Source organism: Oculina patagonica, chromosome 6 (genome assembly GCF_052425735.1).
Source record: "Oculina patagonica isolate OP01 chromosome 6, crgOcupat, whole genome shotgun sequence".
In the NCBI taxonomy this organism is placed as follows: domain Eukaryota; kingdom Metazoa; phylum Cnidaria; class Anthozoa; order Scleractinia; family Oculinidae; genus Oculina; species Oculina patagonica.
The window spans coordinates 26,297,337-26,312,208 of record NC_135763.1 but is presented as its reverse complement, the minus strand read 5'-3'; the positions used below and the strand labels follow the sequence as shown (position 1 = coordinate 26,312,208).

General features: G+C 39.8%; 2 protein-coding genes across 3 annotated transcripts in view; one reads left to right on the top strand and one right to left on the bottom strand.

Annotated features, from left to right (window-relative positions):
- LOC144658319 (lactadherin-like) overlaps window positions 1-14,872 on the bottom strand; it is a 173,307-nt gene that overhangs the window by 32,725 nt on the left and 125,710 nt on the right. The window lies entirely within an intron of this gene.
- On the top strand, window positions 5,439-14,361 carry LOC144658215 (matrilysin-like). Of its 2 annotated transcripts, none has more exons than XM_078518596.1 (6): window positions 5,439-5,577; window positions 6,433-6,696; window positions 6,802-6,908; window positions 7,531-7,856; window positions 13,169-13,556; window positions 14,243-14,361. In XM_078518596.1, the coding sequence occupies exons 1-5, from the start codon at window positions 5,497-5,499 to the stop codon at window positions 13,543-13,545; spliced, it is 1,155 nt and encodes a 384-aa protein (XP_078374722.1). In that variant the 5' UTR covers window positions 5,439-5,496; the 3' UTR covers window positions 13,546-13,556; window positions 14,243-14,361. The 2 variants fall into 2 exon arrangements, with proteins under 2 accessions (XP_078374722.1, XP_078374719.1); XM_078518593.1 differs by having other exon boundaries at window positions 13,169-13,560.

Genomic DNA, 14,872 nt, shown 5'->3' with positions numbered 1-14,872 from the left:
AATTATCTGTTTATGTTTTGGATCAAAAAATGTTCAGAATTTTATAAGCTGTCTAACCATATATAACATGTGTACATTACTGTAAAGTGTACTCGATCCATAATAAAAACATTTTGTTTTGTAGCTCTGAGAACCATTTTTTGTCTAAAAAATATTCAGTCTGAAAAGGGTTAAATAATACAAACAAAACTGCAGTCGTATATACCGAACTAAAAACCAAAGACAAAATATAGCTGCCAACTGAAAGGAAATGATTTAGTACTAAGCAGTTCTTTTTTGTCTACACAAAGAACATTGATGCTATACCGAACTTGTTGATCTAGTCCGAAAGAATCTGTGCCTAGACTGTGCTAAACTGTTCTTAAACAGTGGCTAAAAGCCTAAATTCTCCTTTTTTCCCCATACGTATACACAAAACCGTGTTACGCTCGTATACACCAATAGCGTGCGCTACGCTGTAGGGCATTGTACTATCATTTGGAGTGTAAAGACTTACTGCTGGACTCGGCAAAAGCTTAATTTTTTCAAATGTTTGCTATTCAAGGCAACAAAGAACAAGATTTGCTTGTATTATATTATTTTAATAGCAGCTTCCAGCTCCAGTTAATCGGAAAATGAAGGGCAAAAGTTCAACCACAAGAATTAAGTCGAACATTCATTCTACTTATTAAGTAAAAGCGATTTTGTTTTAGATCTACGCGAGTTGTCGGTTTAAGAAAAACATATTAAAATTGGTGCCGTTGTTACTCACCGACAAAATCTAATTTAGTTGTTAATCTTTATATGAAAATTGGTGGGCGTTTTCCAAAATCGCGGAGTTTGTTGGCAAGCGCTACCTCCTCTCTCGTCCCCAACCCAACTTTCTTCCTCTTTCACCTTTTTAAATTAATTTCCCTCAATTTTCGCGCTCAAAATGCGGATAAGTACTTGTATGAAACCACACCAATGCAATTTTTCAATATTCTGCTGAAGGTTGCCTTCAGCCGTGAGAACCAAAGCTCTCTGATTGGTCATTCGGTAATCATAGTAACGTTTACTAAAATTGACAGATCGAGTCTTGCAACACAGCCACTTCGTCTAGTACAAGCAAGGTGCATATACTAAGGCTAAAAGAACCGTTATCGTGTGGTTCATACTGTATAATGTTTAAATTAGTTTTCTATTATTGAATGCAAGCAAGACTACATTTGTATATACCAATGCAATCTAAAAACCTAACACAAAAGACCCATTTGAGTAGCTGCCGGCCATATGACTGATCTAGTAAGAGGTTCTTTTTTGGCTACACAAAGAGCACTCATACAGTGTCTGATTAATTGGTATGTAATTATCTGGTGCTAAACTTTGCTGAACGGTTCCTGAACAGTACCTGGACGCCTAAATTCTCCCCGACACTATTTTTTTATTTTCGTGCAGTGAGTATTTGCAAAAACCATGCAGTTCGCCGTAACACGAACTTCGTGCAATGGTACAGTGTTATACTGGTGTACTCCAGTAGCGTGGCCGTAGGGTATCGTACTATCATTTTGAGTGTAAAGTCCTAATGGCTGTGTTATCAGCTGGATTCGGCAAAAGCTTCATTTTTCATATGTTTGTTATTCTTTCTTAACGATTGCGTGCGAAGAAAAAGGCAAGATGGTACAGGCTTTGCTTGTTTATGTATTATTAAGCAACTTCCAGCGCTAACTTGAAGCTGAACCATAGGCGTACGAGGCGGGGGGGGGGGGGGGGGGGGCGAGGGGGGCTGCAGCCCCCCCAGTGCCGAAAAATTTCGGGCAAAATGCTTAAAATTCGGGCAACAGGCCTAGAGAAAAAATAGAAAATAAGCCGACAATTCTCAACTTCACAGTTAAAACGAATTACATCAACAAAAAATTGAAATATACCTAACTTTGTAGTTCAAAGGTCTTAATTTATCATTTATCTGCTTTCCTTTCCTCTCGCAAATTACTATAATCATGTTCGATTTTTTTCGCAAAATCTGCATGACCCCAGAGTTTAATTCAGTTGCAATCATTTTGAAGTGAGTGGGAACTTGGCGAGGGATATTAGAAGTTTGAATTTTCCATAGCTCGAGCGTTTGCACGTGGCGGATCCAGTGTAAGACCTTGAAAGAAAGCTGTTACATATGTTATGAACCCTAACCCTAACCCTAATGCTTTTGACTCAAATGTTTCGTTCTAAGCTAGGCCAAAACTTTTAACGAAATTTTTTAGTCCATTTATCCCCCCCAATGTTTCACACGCTTTCGTAAATTAGCGAAAACGATGTAAATTAGCTTCCCCAAAGTACTTAAATTTTGGCCGAACTAGATTGAATAAATAAAATATTTCCGAAGAAAATGAAAGGATTTATTACATTGACATCTTCTGGCAACGCTACGAAATTAATTAAAGAACACACAACTATTTCAACGCACATTTTCTTGTCCATTTTATATGCCTCTTTATTCCCTTTCAACGCATGCCGTATCTTTTTTTTCGGGCAATAAGGTCTCCGCGCCCCCAGCTCCGAAGGTGCCCATACGCCTATGAGCTGAACAGTAAAAGTTCAACCACAAGTTCAATAGACCATTTGCATTATGACGTAAAAGCGCAAAGACTTCTGGTAGTTGTAGTTAGGTTCGCGGGAAATTTTGAATCGTCATCAAGCCCGCTTGCCCAAGAAAATCGTGATGGAGGTAAAGAAAATTACTCTCACCGAAGAAGACGTCCCTGTGGCTTCATTTAAAGGGCAAAAAGCAACCTCTCAGTATAAAACCAAGTCCGTTAAAATAAAACAAAAGTTATGCAAGAAATTGTATATTTGCTGGGTTGCGTTTTGTAGTGAAGTTTCAACGAGTGTTTCCTCCAAGTCTCAGTCGCGCGGTTATTTAATTACATTCCTAAAACTTTTGCTTGCCAGGTATTTTCAAATAATATACGAAGACGCAATATTTTACCCTTTCTAAACATAGGGAAGCACAGTACATGATGTATACACTCGTAAAAATCTTTGAGGCTCACCTTTTGAGTCGCACAAGTAATCGTTCATCAACAAGATTATGGAAATAAAATTATATTTGCTCGCACGGCCCTCGCTCGGATTGAAACCACAACTGCTACTCGACGAGTTGACATTTCCAGTACAAAAACAAGAAAACTTCTTTGTTAAAGAATATTGCAATTACAGTTCTAACTTGACGAAAAAATACAATTTTAAGATAAAAACAGAATAATCTGTATTCACCTGCACAGGGAAGTTTTGATTGATCAGCTTGAAAATCCTTTATGATTGACCCTTCATGATTCATCGATGAAGCTCGATTGAACGAGGAAAATTATTTGACTCGTTTCTCTGTCTCACTGTAAAAATAAATTAAACTAACCGTCCCGCCGAGCAATCATGATATATGGCAAATTTTCAAAGCTTTTCAGTGAAGAATTAATTCACCTGCGAACGATGGAAGCGATCGTTTGTTGAACGTCTGAAAATAGATTAAGAACAAAGTCAATGGCTTGCCTTGCTTTCACTTGATTCCACACAAATTTAGTTACGGTATATCCTCGACTCGTCCTTTCAAGCAATCTGTTTTCAGTGTGTTATTTAAGCTTATAAAATTATTTACGAAGAGAAGTTGTCGGCCGCGATGAATGAATTTCTACCAAGTCAACTCCGCCACACAACGTACATATTAAACTTACTTGAACACGAACAACATTTGTCTGTCTTGGTTAAAACATAGAACTCAGTCAATTTTCATTCCAAAGCTATCATCCTGTTTTCTATATTTTTGACAGGTAACTGAAAAAATAAAGTTTAAACAAATTTCGAAGGGACAAGAGCGTAAACTTCGCAGCTCATTCTGATCAAATTAAAAGTCCTGGATGTCCACCTTCACGCTTGGCTGCCCTTAGCCAATCATAAGGCAGAAATGGTGTTTTCCCGCTAACCTAACTGCAACTACCAGAAGTCTTTGCGCTTTTACGTCATAATGCAAATGGTCTATTGTCACCACCTCATGATGCGAAAAAGTGTGAAACCACACCACTGCTTTTCTCGACATGCTGCTCAATCGATGCTTAAGTCAACAGAGTCTGTCAACACAGCCACTTCGTCTAGTACAAGCAAGGTGAACACACTAAGCTAGATTAAAACAGTCGTATATACCGAGCAAAAAGCCTGAAACAAAATACTTATTTGAGTAGCTGTCAACGGAAATTATCTTGCAAGAGGTTATTATTTGACTACACAAAGAGCACTTACGCGTTTAGCTGGTCCGAGAGTACTTGCACTTACAAGTATTATGAAACACTTACAAAATTGTTGTTTGTCTCAAGTTATCACAGACTATAAAATAAACGAGTCAGTTTTTAGAATGCTCAATTCCAATTGAACCAATTCCATAGCCACTTCGTCTAGTACAAAAAAAGATGAATAAAAATACTGTGCAAAGTTTGAAACTTATTTTCTATTAGAAAATACAAACAAAGCTGCAGTCGTATATACCGAGCTAAAACCCTAAGACAAAAGACTTATTTGAGTAGCTGCCAAAGGAAATGATCTAGTACTAAGCAGTTTGGTTTTTGTCTAAACAAAGAACATTGATGCTATAGTGAACTTGCTGATCTAGTCCGTAAGAATCTGTGCCTAAACTCTGCTAAACTGGTTTTAAACAGTGGCTAAACTGAGCCTAAATTCTCACTTTTCCCCCATGCGTAAACACAAACCGTGTGACGCTTTTGTACACCAGTAGCGTGCGCTACGCCGTAGCGCATCGTAGGCCGTAGGGCATCGTACTATCATTTTGAGTGTAAAGACTTAATGGCTGTGTTATCAAGTGGATTCGGCAAAAGCTTCATTTTTCATATGTTTGTTATTCTTTTTTAACGATTGCGTGCGAAGAAAAAGGCAAGAAGGTACAGCATTTTCTTGTATTCAAGCAACTTCCAGCGCTAACTTGAAGCTGAACAGCTAACGTTCAACCACAAGTTCAATTTTCACCACCCCATTATGCGAAAAAGTATGAAACCACACCACTGCTTTTCTCGGCATTCTGTTCAAGGTTAAATTCAGTCGCGGGAACTAAAGCTTTTTAATTGGCCAGCCTGTAAAGGACTTAATTTACAGAAGTCAACAGAGTCTGTCAACACAGCCACTTTGTCTAGTACAAGCAAGGTGAACATACTAAGGTTAAAACAGTTACAATAAAGCCACGAATGTAACTGTAATTATTACCAGCACATGCCAACAAACCTGCAGTCGTATATACCGAGCAAAAAGCCTGACACAAAAGACTTATTTGAGTAGCTGTCAAAGGCAATTATCTTGTAAGAGGTTACTATTTGACTATAACAAAGAGCAATTACGCGTTTAGCTGGTCCGTGAGTACAAGCATTATACAAATATTACAAAATACAAGTGTCTTGTTATTTGTCTAAGTTATCACAGACTATAAAATAAGCGAGCCAGTTTTCAGAATGCTCAATTCCAATTGGAGTTTCCTGCGGAAGAATCATGAAGATGTTAGCTGCCTTGCTTTTGGTATCCTTCCTCGCTGAGGTTGCGATTTGCGAAGACAACCAAACTATGGCCATGGTATGTATTGAACTTGAATTTTATTTAAATACTTTTTCTAGTTGAAAAGGTTTGCTACTTTCAATGATCGAGTTTTAATTGCGTTGAACCATTTGGTGTTAAGTTAAAAAATTCCGTTCTTCTGTCTTAAGGCAAATTTAGGCAAAACTGGCGTAGATCAAAGTTTTCATTATACACTTTCACGATTCTTAAGCTGTGGTGTCGAAGCACGTGAGTTAAAATTACCAAAGTATCTCAGTGAAATATATCGAGCATTTTTTTGCGCAGAAGTCATTTTAAGGATAATTTAAAATCTTTTTTTCAAAATTTATTTTAATACGTTTTATTTCTCTCTGCTGTAAAGAATACTCAATGGGGACTTCATTCGTTGCTAAATTGTTTGTCTTTTAGTCATTTCCTCGACGTTTCCAGTATTTTTTTCTGTTTCGTAGTCGGAGATACGATCCACACGAAAAGAAAAAAAACAAATGGAGTTTTTCCCGCAATTCGGGTTCGCGAAGATTGAGGGAAGGAAAAAGGAAGGGGGGGGGGGGGGGAAGTGGGGTAATAAGAAGAAACGATTCCCATCAAACCCCACTCCAACCAAATTTTCACCGAGTTTATTTTTAAATTTTTTCCCCACCTCCTCCTATTTCTTGTTTCCCCGGCTCACTTTTCGCGCGGCCAATTATTTATCGAAAACTCGTCATTTCCTATGCAGACTATTTGTAGCTTTTCGGTCGCGCTCGACAACACAATTGTCTTCAGCTCACAGATTGAGACGTAAATGTATAAACGCTATTAAATGCCGCGAAAATCTCTACGACCGCTATTAGTTTAACTTTACCGAAGCATACATGATAATTATTCTTTCAGAACTTTCTAAACCAATTCGGATACATATCACGCACCCGAAGTGGAAACCACGACGTGCCAACGGCCATCAAAAAGTTTCAAGAGTTCTTTGGTCTCAAGGTTAGCGGCAAGCTGGATGACTCGACCATCGGTCTCATGAAAAAGTCTCGATGTGGTATGAGTGATCCAATCGGAGAAAATCGTCGGCGCAGATACGTTACTCGGGGCAAGTGGACTAAGTCCCACCTGACTTATTATGTCAAACCTGGCGAGGACCTACCACATGTAAGTACAATGTGAAGTGAAGGCGTCTTTTTAGATGTCGTGATTGTGCAAACGTATCAGAGGAGCACTTTTTATACTATATTTCTTTTTGTTTATGTAACACAGGATCAGCAAAGGCAGATATTTGCTGATGCACTGCAGTTCTGGGCTGACGTATCTTGGTTGACATTCAGTGAAGCCGGTAGCGCCGGTGAGGCCGACATCAAAATAAGGTAGTGTGAGTAATCTAGATAGATATAAAGTATATCTACACTGATTTAACAAAGGGGGAGCCGTGCTTGAAGGCCGACAGTAGTCCCGCGTGGGAAAATTGAGGGGGGAGCGTCACGGAAGCTTGTTCCGGGAAGCTAAGTCAAAGACCTCATAGCCCAAGGAAGTCCAGGGTCAGGCATTAAATGACTGGCTTGCTAGAGGGGTGGGCAAAGTCAGATTTTGGTCACTTTCAACAGTTTTTGCGGGTCACAAGAATGTCATGGTATTGTTGTCATGATTGTAATTTTTTTGGCAGCTGAATTGAGCTGCCTGCAACCCTGTGACAGCTTTGCTGTGATCTGGGATGCAAAGATGCTCCACCTACCCTATGGTAGTTTTAGTCCCTAAGCGATCTTAATACACTAAAGAGAGTTGACGGATTGAATATTTCAGTCGAATACCATAGATTGCAACAATCAAGTTCCATTAGAAATCACACTAAACCAGCCACTATGGAACACGCAAAGACCTAAAATGTATTACTACAAAGTGTTACTATAAAGTATTTAAACTTAATGCTGCTCTTTGATAAGCCATATTCGTGTTCGTAATTTATGAGTAAATGTTTCTTTTTTAAATTAGCTTTGGGCGGCACACTCACGGTGGTACCAGCGTGGAAAGCACTTGCTCTTTAAACCCATTCGATGGACCCGGCAAAGTTCTGGCACATGCGTATTTCCCTGAAGACGGGCGAGCTCACTTTGACGAGGATGAAACCTTTACACACGGCACCTACAGTGGTATCAATCTTTTATTTGTGGCGGTGCACGAGTTTGGACATTCTCTGGGCCTGATGCATACAAACATCGAAGGAGCAATCATGTACCCTTACTACACAGGCTACGTGCCAGACCTGCAGCTTCATGATGATGACATTGATGGGATTCAAGCTTTGTATGGAAAGATTGGTAAGCATGATACTCAGTACACAGTGAAGAGTAAAAACGTACTTGGACCTCTGATTATTGCCTGTTGACTTCTGTTTTATCTACGGTTAACATTTTTCACTGAAGTCAATCGTCTAAGTGGACTTCTCAGGAAACAGAAGTTCACTTCGACTGGTTCAAAAGGTCACATCTCTCGATTCTGATTGGTAGATTTCGATCCATTTTCTTTGTTTTCTGTTCTTATGATCGATGTCAGAGAAAAATCGTTAGTTGGGTTTTGAACTTCAGAGTTCGCGTGTTACTGAAAGACGCAATTAGGTCATGTCTTTCAAAATAGGAAGTTTAAAACTAGCCAATTCAAACTGTTGATCCCTTGTATGCATCACGTGACACTTTCCAAACAAAAAAACACAAAAGGTGTTTAAGTCTAGGGGCATTAAAAATGGAGTATAGCTAACTGTCGTGGGTCGTGGGTCGTGGGTGGAAGTCGTGGGTCGTGGGTGTGGGTAAAGTCGTGGGTGTGGGTAAAAGTCGTGGGTAACAGAAAAGTAGTGAAAAAATACTAGTCTGACGTAGAGTTTCGACCCGGCCAAAGGACCCTTCAGAACACCACGAAACACCCTGGGACACCGAAAATGTTAAAAATACGCATCAACAAAACGGTTCAGTTAAAGTTAAATAAATGTAAAACATTTAAAAAAGTAAAAATATTAAAGAAATAAGTATTTGAAATGGGGCATGATCAGTGCCTAGAATTTTGCGATAAGATTGATCGCTCACCAATGGACCAAAACTGAAGATGAAAAGTTCCGAAGTCGTCCGAAGTCCCAACATTTACGAAGTAAATATAGCACAAAATAACCGAAATATAGTACTTACAAAACTAATTCTATCATTCTACGTTGTGTCGGTCTTTTCTTTTCAATTTTTAGTTTTCTGTATGTCAAACCGATTAGATCACTATTGATCCAACGTATACCGGTAGGAGATCGTAGACGGTTGCTTGCTTGAACTTTTAATTTACGAAGTCCCTTGTCTGAGAAAAGAACGGATGAAGAAAAGAGTCAGATACAATATTCACATAAAAACTAATTTTAAATTTTATTTTATTTTGCGTTGCGATAAGCATTTTGTCCTCGCACACTCCTCCCACCCCGCAAGAACCGTGACTTTAAAATATTGCGTGACATTGTGCATTGCAGACTGAACGACATTTTTTCCGTGGGAAATTTTGATGGTCGCGTTTGCGGTTACAAAGAGGCGCTTCCGTTTACGTTCGGTTTATTACAAAATAGATACAAAACCTTCGCCTGTTGGCCAAAGCGATAAAATGTTTGATTCGGTCGCGGAAATGTTTCAGCCAACATTTTTACTGCAATCTATAACACTTGGTTTTGTGAGAGCTTGGCGTGGGAGATTTTGCAAGAGCTTTCTATTTTAACCGACACCAGACACAATGCATAGAATTCTCTGCCTATACTACTTCTTTCAAATTATTCCACTTATTTTTAAAACGAGCATGTATATTGTAGTCTGTCAGTGTGTACAGCCGTCTCCCTCCCTTCGAAAAAAAGGTCGGGAGCAGAGAGGGGGACGGCCCCACAGGGGGAAACTCGGGGTTTCAGGTGACGTGGATGATCGTAGGATGTTTTTGGGTTTGAAATTTTCGATTCCGAGATTTTTTGGGTAGGAAAATTTGGAAAATATTTTTTGATTGAGTAGGGATGTTTTTGGGTATCAATCTGAAGATTATTTTGTGGTAGTGCCTTGACTGCGTTTATTTTAATTCAATCAAATCATTTTTCTTAATCTGTGTTAAAAGATTTTCGGTGTTCAAGGGTGTTTTGTGGTGTTTCGGGTATAACAGTCGCCCCAACAAGTTTGTTGAGCAGAAAGGCCTCTGAAGAGTCTCTTGGCCGGGTCGAAACTCTACGTCAGACTAGCAATACACAGTCATAAACTATTTCTCACAAATGTTTTTCAGTATTCTCAGTATTTTTTTTATTATTTTAGTCTTTTTTGTTACCCACGACTTTTACCCACACCCACGACTTTACCCACACCCACGACCCACGACTTCTACCCACGACCCACGACCCACGACAGTTAGCTATACTCTTAAAAATGATTTGTGGTACCAAAACGAGATTGTCTAATTGGCGTGGGTCGTGGGTCGTGGGTCGTGGGTCGTGGGTCGTGGGTCGTGGGTCGTGGGTCGTGGGTCGTGGGTCGTGGGTCGTGGGTCGTGGGTCGTGGGTCGTGGGTCGTGGGTCGTGGGTCGTGGGTCGTGGGTCGTGGGTCGTGGGTCGTGGGTCGTGGGTCGTGGGTCGTGGGTCGTGGGTCGTGCGTCGTGCGTCGTGCGTCGTGGGCCGTGGGCTGTGGGTCGTGCGTCGTGGGTCGTGGGTCGTGCGTATATAAGCCAAGTTACCAGCTATCTCTGGATTTTAAATTTACCGAAAAATGTGTGACGCTTAACAAGGCCGAAAATCTGAACTCACTCATTCAAAGACCTCGAATGGAGGTGTTACAATATACGTTGCATGAGACTACCGCTAGAACTGCCCCTCTCCCTCCCCTTTGAACGCCGGCCACGCAGTTAGCCACGCAGGCTACTAGTTCGCAAAAAAACTGAAAAATCTTAAACAAACAAGAACACCCTTAAAACGATTGCATCGACAAGGACAAGTTCCTTCAGTTTGTCTGATAAGCCGATCAGCTACTTCTATTTGTGTAAAATCGGAATTTTAAACAGGGACTAGTGTGTGGATCAGTGGCAAACTAGTGTCGAAATATTTCCACTGGGATTCTTGTTTTTTGGTTTCGATGGATATATGCAAAAATGATATAAACGTTTTTATTTTAAAATAATGGTTTAAACTTTAACTTTAGTCAGTTCAACAAAATTAAACGTTCATTTCACTACAGTGCTTGGCATTGAGGGTTTTGATTTCCCTTTAATTTCTTTAAACGCAATCTTCGATAGTGCATCTGCAGCCTCGAGCTTCAAATGATAACGGAAGGTCAAATCTCGACGCACCTTCACCTCATTCAAACGTCTTTATAGGCATCTTTTCTTCCTATTTCGGGGAATTTCGTTCATATTGATGTGTTAGTATGAGCAAAAAATAGCTGCTGAGTGTAAATAAACATATTCCTTGTTGCGTTGATGGAAAGGCATCTCAATAAGCACACTTTTTAATTGTACAACATACAACAGTGTACAACATAGCTCCGAAAACTACTGCCTCGCGAATCCTTGGCACCTTTCGTTTGACATCTGTCACTCATTTAAACTTTGACCTAAAACACAACGTCACGATAACTTAGCCACGCGAGTGTCACGCTTTCCTGAACATTCCCGTTTTCCCAGGTATAAGAGTGTTTTTACTTTTTAAATGTTTTACATCTGAACCAAAGTGCTTTGAAAAAATGGCATAGAAAAGTCCACATATCACCATTTTCAAACATTTTTTACTAAAGCCCCCAAAAGCTTCGTAAATTGTCACGATACCGGTAATGTATGAAACTTTAAATTGTGAAAATCAAAACCTTATCTTTGAAGTACTTGTCTTGTTTTTGGCATATTTCTGTCGTTTGACCGCGGTCGACGACGAACCTGCAAGTTCAGATTCTGAAACAGCAACATCGATTTGGCCTTGTGTAACAAATTTCTACTACTTAAAACCGGCGTACAATTATTAAGTCATTTCAAGAATATAAATAGTTCCTTTCGCTATAGTCCCAGACAGTGCAAGTTTTGATAATGCTTCTGCAAATGCTTTCAGCAAACATGTACAGTTCACCTATTTTTAACCAATCATACTTGAGCGTTCCCACGCCACTAATTGGATCACTGGTAGGTAGCGAACAACTGAAAAGCAACTCTCTTTTTTTCATTAGAGGAATAAAAAATTGGCCATGCACAGGAAAAAAAAATCATTAGGTGTTCTGTAGAAATCCTTTAAAGTTAAAAAAAAAAGACTCGAGAAGTTGTAACTTTTTCACTTGAAATGACCAAGGAAAGCCACGAATCTTTAAAAATTATAAAATAATTATATTGGCTAGCGTGACTTCCCTGATAAAATTGGAAAAACAAATAAATGAATAACATGATCATATAATCGACACGGAATGAAGAACCACCAAGCTACCTACATGAAATTGTTCAATAAATTGGTTGTTACCAAAACATTGCCGATCAGAAAATTCTTAGTCGGCAAACAGCCTGCACGCCAAGGTCAAGCAAATACTTGCAATTTTCGGCCCACTTCCTTAAAACTGTCCGGCAGACATGAAGGGAAAAATGCGAAACGGTGCGCCAGACATCAAAGAAAAACATGTTTTTGTTAATAAGAAAAACGGTATCCAAAAATAACAAATCGGTGAGAATGCTCCTTTGCATCGGGGGCGAACTTTGCCTCGACCCAAAACGCACGACCCACGACCCACGACCCACGACCCACGACCCACGACCCACGACCCACGACCCACGACGCACGACCCACCCACCCACGCCATTTAGTCTGACCCTACCAAAACCCAGCTGCCTTTTGGGAATATGATAGTGTTCGTTCTGTGGAATGAATGCAGTATGCAGTCTTTTTGACGGGTCAAGAACGAATCTTGGAATCTGTTAACAGCCTGTGGCTCAACAGATTGCAAGTGCGTGCCCAGGGGGGGGGGGGGGGGGTTCTCCGGCTTGTTAATGACGGGGGTGATCGAAGGATTTTTCTGGGTTTGAAATTTTCGATTCCGGGATTTTTTTGGGTTGGAAAATTTGGCAAGTATTTTTTTGGGTGACTTGATTTAGAAAGGGATTTTTTGGGGTATTAAAAACGAACTTAAGTCCCTTGGCGCGGCCTTGGCGTATTTATGGTATGATGAATAAAAAACACGAGCGTTCTTTGTGTTATAATATTACCCCTCCTGGCAATTTAGGGGTTATTTGACAAGGGATTTTTGGGGGGTTATTTTTGGTCCAGGGATTTTTTTGGGTAATGTCGGAAGACTTAGGGATTTTTTTGGGTCCTGACTTTTGCCTCCATTCGATCATCCCCGTCATTAACAAGCCAGAGTACCCCCCTTGGGTGCTGTGCTTTTATTTATTTCACTTTTATTAACAGCGCGCAGCGGTTCATGCTCTGCAACTATGGTGGGCCCTTTCTTGACTTTATAACAGCTGGGACAAAATTTCAAAAACTATTTAAAGAAGGCCTGTGCGCCATCCTTGATATATAGATCTTGTCTTTGCAACCAGTAGAAAGGCCTTTTTCCTGTCTATATCATTCGTTTCTTTAATGCTTCAACTAATCAAAATGACTATCTCATTGAAGGGTCAGCATGTGGTGGTCCAACCGCACTACTTATTGATCTAAGCAACCCTCAGGATGGCTCAGTCAACAGTCCTGGATATCCTAACCGTTACGAAAACTACCAAAACTGCCAGTGGCTCATCAAAGCACCCTATGGGGAGAGGATTCACATCACCTTTACTACATTTGATGTGGAATATGATGGCAGCGGGTGCAGATACGATAGCGTAAAGATTTTTGACGGAGAAAACAGCGACGCTTCTCTTTTGTCAAAAAGTTGTGGAAGTAGTCTCCCTGAACCGGTCTCTTCTTCAGGCAGATACATCTACATGCAATTCACCTCTGATAAGTCTGTCACGGGCCAAGGGTTTCTGGCTCGCTATGGAGTCCTTAAATAATAGCTCATCAGGTGAGTTATGCAAATATGTGACCAACCGATCGCGACCGTTAAATCCAAAAAGAGAAAAAAGATATTACACTGGATCGTTACTAGCATTACCCTATATACTATAGTATGAATATATTAGAATAATTAAATTTGGTTTAATAATATTATATATTACATTTTTTTTTATTTAAAGCTCTATAAAAATGGAAGCATTAAAGTTAAATTGTTATTTTAAGAACTCTTCCAATGTATGTGATTTATTCCTTGTTGCTTCCAATTCGTTTCGATAGCAAGAAGTCTGAAGAGTTAAGTTACTATGTTGTGTTCATGAACATGTGTGAACGCGTAGAAGAAGAAATATTTCATGAAAAATGTCTCTGAAAGAGTTTCAGAACTTGTAGATTTCAACATTTTCTGGAGGGCATGCCCCTGAGCCCCCTAGTAAGTTCTTGCCTCGTCTATGACAAAAGTCTGGTTACGGCCATGCACTCCGCTTTCACTAAAGCTTGTACATGCTACAACAGCTTAATCGAAAGATAGGTTGCAAAGCAATTTGTGAATCTGAGCCAGCTGGAGTCATTTTCCATTCCCCCCCCCCCTCCCCCACGATGTTTTTAGCCTACACTAGATAACTTAACATTGGTGACTCTTTAACATTGCTTGATTACGTTGTTAAAATTATTTTTAATGCGTTTATGTTTTGATAGGAAGAGCCCCAGGACTGAACTGGCAAAACTGAAAGAAAACCTGTGTAGTAGTTTAACGGTAGTGGTTTTAGCGGTGATGATGTAGTAAAACGCATGAAATAAAGTAAACTCTTGGGTTATTTTTTGTGCGTTCTTATTTGTATGATGCTCGTCAGTTTTTGACCTATAACCCAAACAGACCAACAAATATCGCATTTATAATCTCGTGGACGTTGTGCAAAATTGTCAGCTTAGCTTAATTCAACGTACGTCTTAAACCAAGGGCCTTCATTCAAAAGCGATGAATACCGGTTGCTCGTTCGTTAACGTGGACAACGCTCAAACAAAGCTACCAATTACGTAATTGCCCTTTTCCACTCTTTGATGATCATCTTCCATTTATGATATGTAGCTGACGGTCACCTTGACTCTCCGAAAAACCAATTTTTTTTTTGAAATTCAGACAGAGATTTGGCTTCGAAGACATGTAATTTAACTTTCACCCTTTTTAACCAATAAAGAGTTCCGAAGATTTCTCGGTTCCAGACTCGCAACAACTGATTAAGTATAATGTTTTCGGTTCCACACCTTCTACTTGCAGGCTGCATATTTAAAATTCAAAATGGCTGCAACAAAACAAAAGGCGCGTTA

Coding starts and splice junctions, on each gene's coding strand:
- LOC144658215 (XM_078518596.1), top strand. CDS start 5,497: ATGAAGATGTTAGCTGCCTTGCTTTTGGTATCCTTCCTCGCTGAGGTT. Junction 5,578..6,432: donor ACAACCAAACTATGGCCATG/GTATGTATTGAA, acceptor TTATTCTTTCAG/AACTTTCTAAACCAATTCGG. Junction 6,697..6,801: donor CTGGCGAGGACCTACCACAT/GTAAGTACAATG, acceptor TATGTAACACAG/GATCAGCAAAGGCAGATATT.